An 8371-nucleotide genomic window follows, 5' to 3' on the forward strand; every position below is an offset into this window, starting at 1 on the left:
CCTACTCGGCTTCCTCCTCCTCTTCTTCCATCTGCTCATCCAGTCAGCCACACACCTTCACCACCAACTTCAGCACAGCCCGGGGTAAATGTCAGCAGGCCATTCTGAAACTCATATGTTTGGGGGACAGGCCCCACACCGCACAGGAGTTGTGGCGGGGTATAGAACAACAGACCGACGAGTGGTTGCTACCGGTGAGCCTCAAGCCCGGCCTGGTGGTGTGCGATAATGGGCGAAATCTTGTTGCAGCTCTGGGACTAGCCGGTTTGACGCACATCCCTTGCCTGGCGCATCTGCTGAATTTGGTGGTGCAGAAGTTCATTCACAACTACCCCGACATGTCAGAGCTGCTGCATAAAGTGCGGGCCGTCTGTTCGCGCTTCCGGCGTTCACATCCTGCCGCTGCTCGCCTGTCTGCGCTACAGCGTAGCTTTGGCCTTCCCGCTCACTGCCTCATATGCGACGTACCCACCAGGTGGAACTCCACCTTGCACATGCTGGACAGACTGTGCGAGCAGCAGCAGGCCATAGTGGAGTTTCAGCTGCAGCACGCACGGGTCAGTCAGTCGCACTGCGGAACAGCACTACTTCACCACCAATGACTGGGCCTCCATGCGAGACCTGTTTGCCCTGTTGCGCTGTTTCCAGTACTCCACCAACATGGCCAGTGGCGATGACGCCGTTATCAGCGTAACAATACCACTTCTATGTCTCCTTGAGAAAACACTTAGGGCGATGATGGAAGAGGAGGTGGCCCAGGAGGAGGAGGAGGAGGAGGAGGAAGAGGGGTCATTTTTAGCACTTTCAAGCCAGTCTCTTCGAAGTGACTCAGAGGGAGGTTTTTTGCAACAGCAGAGGCCAGGTACAAATGTGGCCAGCCAGGGACCACTACTGGAGGACGAGGAGGACGAGGATGAGGAGGAGGTGGAGGAGGATGAGGATGAAGCATGTTCACAGCGGGGTGGCACCCAACGCAGCTCCGGCCCATCACTGGTGCGTGGCTGGGGGGAAACGCAGGACGATGACGATACGCCTCCCACAGAGGACAGCTTGTCCTTACCTCTGGGCAGCCTGGCACACATGAGCGACTACATGCTGCAGTGCCTGCGCAACGACAGCAGAGTTGCCCACATTTTAACGTGTGCGGACTACTAGGTTGCCACCCTGCTGGAACCATGGTACAAAGACAATGTGCCCACCTTACTTCCTGCACTGGAGCGTGATAGGAAGATGCGCGAGTACAAGCGCATATTGGTAGACGCGCTACTGAGAGCATTCCCAAATGTCACAGGGGAACAAGTGGAAGCCCAAGGCGAAGGCAGAGGAGGAGCAAGAGGTCGCCAAGGCAGCTGTGTCACGGCCAGCTCCTTTGAGGGCAGGGTTAGCATGGCAGAGATGTGGAAAAGTTTTGTCAACACGCCACAGCTAACTGCACCACGACCTGATACGGAACGTGTTAGCAGGAGGCAACATTTCACTAACATGGTGGAACAGTACGTGTGCACACCCCTCCACGTACTTACTGATGGTTCGGCCCCATTCAACTTCTGGGTCTCTAAATTGTCCACGTGGCCAGAGCTAGCCTTTTATGCCTTGGAGGTGCTGGCCTGCCCGGCGGCCAGCGTTTTGTCTGAACGTGTATTCAGCACGGCAGGGGGCGTCATTACAGACAAACGCAGCCGCCTGTCTACAGCCAATGTGGACAAGCTGACGTTCATAAAAATGAACCAGGCATGGATCCCCTAGGACCTGTCCATCCCTTGTGCAGATTAGACATTAACTACCTCCCCATAACCATATATTATTGTACTCCAGGGCACTTCCTCATTCAATCCTATTTTAATTTTAATTTTACCATTATATTGCGGGGCAACCCAAAGTTGAATGAACCTCTCCACTGTCTGGGTGCCGGGCCTAAAAATATTTGACAGTGGCCTGTTCCAGTGTTGGGTGATGTGAAGCCTGATTCTCTGCTATGACATGAAGCCTGAATCTCTGCTATGGGACCTCTCTCCTCTGTCTGGGTGCCGGGGCCTAAATATCTGACAATGGACTGTTCCAGTTTTGTGTGACGTGAAGCCTGATTCTCTGCTATGACATGAAGCCTGATTCTCTGCTATGGGACCTCTCTCCTCTGCCTGGGTGCCGGGGCCTAAATATATGACAATGGACTGTTCCAGTTTTGGGTGACGTGAAGCCTGATTCTCTGCTATGACATGAAGCCTGAATCTCTGCTATGGGACCTCTCTCCTCTGTCTCGGTGCCGGGGCCTAAAAAAATATCTGACAGTGGCCTGTTCCAGTGTTGGGTGACATGAAGCATGATTCTCTGCTATGACATGAAGCCTGAATCCCTGCTATGGGACCTCTCTCCAATTGATATTGGTTAATTTTTATTTATTTTATTTTTATTTTTATTTCCCTATCCACATTTGTTTGCAGGGGATTTAACTACATTTTGCTGCCTTTTGCAGCCCTCTAGCCCTTTCCTGGGCTGTTTTACAGCCTTTTTAGTGCCGAAAAGTTCAGGTCCCCATTGACTTTAATGGGGTTCGGGACGAAGTTCGGGTCGGGTTCGGGTTCGGATTCCGAACCCGAACCCGAACATTTCCGGGAAGTTCGGCCGAACTTCTCAAACCCAAACATCCAGGTGTTCGCTCAACTCTACTTTTCATGTTTATTTAGAAAAAGCCTTCCTGGGTGACGATGCTCTCCACTACTTATGGTTTAAGGCGCCCTCAAATAAGAACAAATACCTGCTTAGCGATCTCACACGCTGCATGTTTCAGTACTGTAGAAGAACTGAGGCCTTGCCAATGTCCTCTAACAAATTATCTCCTATAGCCCGTTTGTCTGTCCTCCCACATTTCCTCAAAGAAGGTGGCGGTGATTTCCATAGAACTTGGCTTTACTTAACAGACCTTAAGATTTCTGATTTAGTAATAGATACAGAGCTCCCGAAGTTCTTAAATAATTCTATGACCTGCATACCAATTCATGGAAATCAACTGCAAAAAATACAGAAAAACGTGCACGCAAGCCCTATCTGATCCTACATGGCTTGAAAACTATACTCTACTGCCAAATTCCCCCTCTAAAACCCTTTGACGGCTCTACTCCCAATTGATATTAGAGTCTTCCGTTGAAAAGCCTATTAACCTAAGGGCATGGTAAAGAGAACTGCAAACTACCATTTTAGATGAAGATGCTAGTTTTATACTTAAACACTCCCATGGCTTTTCTAGGTGCATACGCCTTCAGGAGAATTCTTTTAAAATCCTATTGCGATGGTATAGAACCCCAGACTTTTTGCATAGAGCTCACCTCACGGATAAGTGCTGGAGATGCCAAGAAGGAACAGGCACCATTTCCCACATCTAGTGGTTTTGCACAAAAATCTCCACCTTTTGGAAGGAGGTGAAACACACCATTAATAAGATTAGCAATTGCCTTGTCTCTCTAACCCCAGACCTCGTCTTACTATGGTGACCCCAGAGGGATTTCAAACCAGCCGCTAATAACTTAATCACGTACCTGATTTCAGAAGCTAAGTATATTATTCCTATTAAATGGCAAATTACAGACCCTCCAACTACTAAAGAATGGATAGATAAGGTACACCAAATCTGCCTTATGGAAGAGATGGTGGGATGGGAGGGGGGCCGAAGAGACGCCTTTCTAAAAATCTGGCAACCTTGGTTGAAATTCCATGGGTCCTTCATTGAGACCTAAAGTTCAGATTTTTCCATGGAGTTAAGACATCTCTCCTTGGCTCCCTCACTTATTACACATGCCCTCACCAGCGTAGTATATGGAGGCACAGCCATTGACACGCCCAAGCAACACTCTGTTAGTTTCCACATATGAGTCACACACCAGCTGTTTGTAGCACAAAACACAATGGGGAACTCACCTACTTTCTAGCTGCCATCCAACAAAGACACCTGGTTGACCTGTTCTCATGTTAACCTGTTCACTTTTTATTTATGTTCTTTCAACATATAAATGCTCACTATAAACAGATTATCACTATACGGTGTACTCCTAAGCCTCAGCTTTGACTACGTTCTACCAGATTTTGTATCTTTTCACACCAGCCTGTGTGTCACCTGTAGTCATTTTGTACCACAACCATATGCACTACAGCTGCTCTTACTTAAATGGGGATTGTCCATTTATGTACAGTCGTGGCCAAAAGTTTTGAGAATTACATAAATATTGGAAATTGGAAAAGTTGCTGCTTAAGTTTTTATAATAGCAATTTGCATATACTCCAGAATGTTATGAAGAGCGATCATATGAATTGCATAGTCCTTCTTTGCCATGAAAATTAACTTAATCCAAAAAAAACTTTCCACTGCATTTCGTTGCTGTCATTAAAGGACCTGCTGAGATCGTTTCAGTAATCGTCTTGTTTACTCAGGTGAGAATGTTGACGAGCACAAGGCTGGAGATCATTATGTCAGGCTGATTGGGTTAAAATGGCAGACTTAACCTGTTAAAAGGAGGGTGATGCTTGGAATCATTGTTCTTCCATTGTTAACCATGGTGACCTGCAAAGAAACGCGTGCAGCCATTATTGCGTTGCATAAAAATGGCTTCACAGGCAAGGATATTGTGGCTACTAAGATTGCACCTCAATCAACAATTTATAGGATCATCAAGAACTTCAAGGAAAGAGGTTCAATTCTTGTTAAGAAGGCTTCATGGCGTCCAAGAAAGTCCAGCAAGCGGACTTGATTCAGCTGCGGGATCGGAGTGCCACTAGTGCAGAGCTTGCTCAGGAATGGCAGCAGGCAGGTGTGAGCTCATCTGCACGCACAGTGAGGCGAAGACTTTTGGAAGGTGGCCTGGTGTCAAGAAGGCAGCAAAGAAACCACTTCTCTCCAAAAAAAAAAACATCAGGGACAGAAAATATGGTGAATGGACTGCTGAGGACTGGGGCAAAGTCATATTCTCCGATGAAGCCTCTTTCCGATTGTTTGGGGCATCAGGAAAAAGGCTTGTCCGGAGAAGAAAAGGTGAGCGCTACCATCAGTCCTGTGTCATGCCAAGAGTAAAGCATCCTGAGACCATTCATGTGTGGGGTTGCTTCTCATCCACGGGAGTGGGCTCACTCACAATTCTGCCTAAAAACACAGCCATGAATAAAGAATGGCACCAAAACACCTTCCAACAGCAACTTCTTCCTATAATCCAACAACAGTTTGGTGAAGAACAATGCATTTTCCAGCACGATGGAGCACCGTGCCATAAGGCAAAAGTGACAACTAAGTGGCTCGGGGACCAAAGCGTTGACATTTTGGGTCCATCGCCTGGAAACTCCCCAGATCTTAATCCCATTGAGAACTTGTGGTCAATCCTCAAGAGGCGGGTGGACAAACAAAAACCCACTAATTCTGAAAAAATCCAAGAAGTAATTATGAAAGAATGGGTTGCTATCAGTCAGGAATTGGCCCAGAAGTTGATTGAGAGCATGCCCAGTCGGATTGCAGAGGTCCTGAAATAGAAGGGCCAACACTGCAAATACTGACTCTCTGCATAAATGTCCTGTAATTCTCGATAAAAGCCTTTTAAACGTATGAAGTGCATGTAATTATATTTCACTACATCACAGAAACATCTGAAACAAAGATCTAAAAGCAGTTTAGCAGCAAACTTTGTGAAAACTAATATTTGTGTCATTCTCAAAACTTTTGGCCACGACTGTACAATAAGACAAACTGTAAACCAGCCTTACTATTATGTGCTTGTATCTGCTTTTGTTAATATTTTTTTGGGCTCCTTTCTTATAATAAAGAATATACAAAAAAGAAACTGGAACTAAGTGTCCGAGGGCAGGTACATATGCTTTATCTAACAGGTCCTACAGGGTACAGTAGTGGTGGTGGTTGGGGTTAAAATGTATATGGGGCTGATTAATTCCTTTAACGTCTGATTTTTATTTGTTAAATTAAATATGTATAAATTGTCAACATACAGTATGAGTTATGTGACAGAAGCCATCACTATTCCTGACCATTGTTGAAACTCTGAAACTATTAATAAAGGATGTGCCCATCTATTGAGTCCTGATGGTAAATTCACTACTATCAAAGGAGCAAGAAGATGGGAGAATGTCTGAACTAAGCTCATTTTACTGCAAATAAAGTCAAGTCTTAATTTTATTGTCTTTTTTTCTGAAAATTTTCCTTATAGCACTTTTGATCTCTTGGTTTCTCAAGCTGTATATTATGGGGTTACACAATGGAGTCACCACAATGTACAGTAGAGATAGGAACTTATTAAAAGACGTTCCTTCTGATGGAACCACATAGACAGCTATAAGAGTCCCATAGTAGATACAGACAATACTAAGGTGGGAACTACACGTGGAAAATGTATTTGTCTTCCCAGATATAGAGGCTATTTTTAGGATTGTGATAATAATAAAGACATAAGTAACAATAATAAAAATGAAAGGTGAAATAATGACTGGGATGGAGAAGATAAAATCTTCCAGAACAACAGTGGTTATATCTGACGAAGAAAGTTCTAGTAGAGGCGCAAAGTCACAGAAGAAAAAGTCAATAGTGCTAAAGCCACAAAACTGCAAGTCCCATATAAAGAACATCTCAAATATCATAACTAGGAATGCCAGAAACCAAGAACAGGTGGCCAGCTGTAACTGAAACTTAAAGTCCATAATGACAAAGTAATGTAGTGGGAAACAGATGGCTAGATATCGATCATAGGACATGACTGAGAGGAGGAAACACTCAACAATCCCTGCAACACTGTGGAAGTAGAACTGAGCCATGCACTCAAAAAACGGAATAGATACCACATCCCACAAAATAATTTGTAACATCTTCGGAATTACATTGGTGGTGAGAAAGATGTCAGCCAAGGCTAGATTTTGTAGAAAGAAGTACATAGGGAGCTGTAACTGGGCACTTATCTTCACCAGTATGATGAACAGAACATTGACATTTATGATAATGATGTAAATGAAGAGAACCAAGGAAAATAAATAATATTTTATATTGTACAATGAAGGAAAACCCAGCAGCAAAAATTCCTTCACGTCTGTTTGGTTCTCATTACACATTTTTGAATGCTTGTCTATAAGGTCTATCTACGTATATACAGGTGTAGAAGGTCTAGAGAAGATCCAGGATTACCTAAAGGTGGAGAAAGGAGCATATTTCTCAAGATATTGAGCATCAAGAGCCTGCACATCATAAACCATGACAATCCTCAAGATGATGCAAATATATTAAGGAATACAATACAACCGAGGAAAATCTCCAGGTTCTTCTTATGAAACGTGATGGAAAAGTCTTGAAGGATAGCTATGCAGAGTGCAAGCTGGAAGCCATGTCCCCCTTCCCCAAAACAAGAAAATGCTCTAAATGATGATATTTTTTATCCCTCAACCTCATTTGCACTAATCGGTCATAACATTAAACCAACTGCTTATTATTGTGCAAGTACCTTTCTGACCTGTTGAGGAATTGACTCTGCAAGACATCTAGAGGTATCCGATGGTATCTTGCTCACTGATTGATATTTGTTCCTTGTCAAAGTCCCTCAGATCCTTATACTTGCCCTTCCCTTTTTTGCTGCTTCTAACACATCATACTTACGGTGTCATCATGACGATCATTTTTATCATGTCACCTGCTATAGCTGTGATGTGGTCTAAGACTTCTTTCCTACAAGGCCCTTTTCCATCTAAAAAAGGAACATATGCAGGTTTTGCAATAGTGGTAGCACTACCACAGAACCAAGTGCACCTGCAGACCAGAGGCAAAAGCCAGAGGGCGGAGAGCCAGTAAGCCCCGTTCTTCACAGAGCCCCTGGTGGTGGGGATGAACTGGGCAGAGGACTCACTGGTTGCACCTCTAGGAAGGTCCCAGTACACTTGCAGGAAACCACAAACAGGATTGGAACCCAAACAAACACAGGACATGGATCAAACATTAAGACAAACAGGAACCAGCACAGAAGCAGATGCCTGTATCCCATAAGGAATGGAAGCATGGTGGTGTCAGGCAGAGCTGCACACATGGAGCCCTCAGTAGCCCTCTCATGAAGGCAGGACATTCAAAGAAACAGAAGCAGTAAGGCACTGCAGGACAGACAAGGAACAGACTGGATCAGAAGAAGTAGGCACTGCCAGGCTGGACAAAGGACAGGATCAGAAGCAGTTTAGCACTGCCCGGCTATCAGACACAGTTAGAGTACTGCTAGGCTAGACATGGAACAGAGTGGATCCAGACAGAGAACAGGTACAGGAGAACAGGCAGGGCATGGACAAGGATAACAACATCAGAGGACAGGTGCAGAAGAACAGACAAAGCAACAACAACAACATACCAGCCGACACC

General features: G+C 45.0%; 1 protein-coding gene across 1 annotated transcript; it reads right to left on the bottom strand.

Moving 5' to 3' along the window:
• Positions 1–6150: 6150 nt before the first annotated feature.
• LOC122929182 (olfactory receptor 1468-like) lies at positions 6151–7089 on the bottom strand. The gene has a single exon (XM_044282689.1). It carries the CDS (start codon positions 7087–7089, stop codon positions 6151–6153), a length of 939 nt encoding a protein of 312 aa, XP_044138624.1.
• Between the last annotated feature and the right edge of the window lie 1282 nt (positions 7090–8371).

This window comes from Bufo gargarizans, chromosome 2 (assembly GCF_014858855.1).
Source record: "Bufo gargarizans isolate SCDJY-AF-19 chromosome 2, ASM1485885v1, whole genome shotgun sequence".
In the NCBI taxonomy this organism is placed as follows: Eukaryota; Metazoa; Chordata; class Amphibia; order Anura; family Bufonidae; genus Bufo; species Bufo gargarizans.

What these genes read in the sequence shown, in the direction of transcription:
- LOC122929182 (XM_044282689.1), bottom strand. Translation starts at nt 7,089, where the DNA reads ATGTGTAATGAGAACCAAACAGACGTGAAGGAATTTTTGCTGCTGGGT.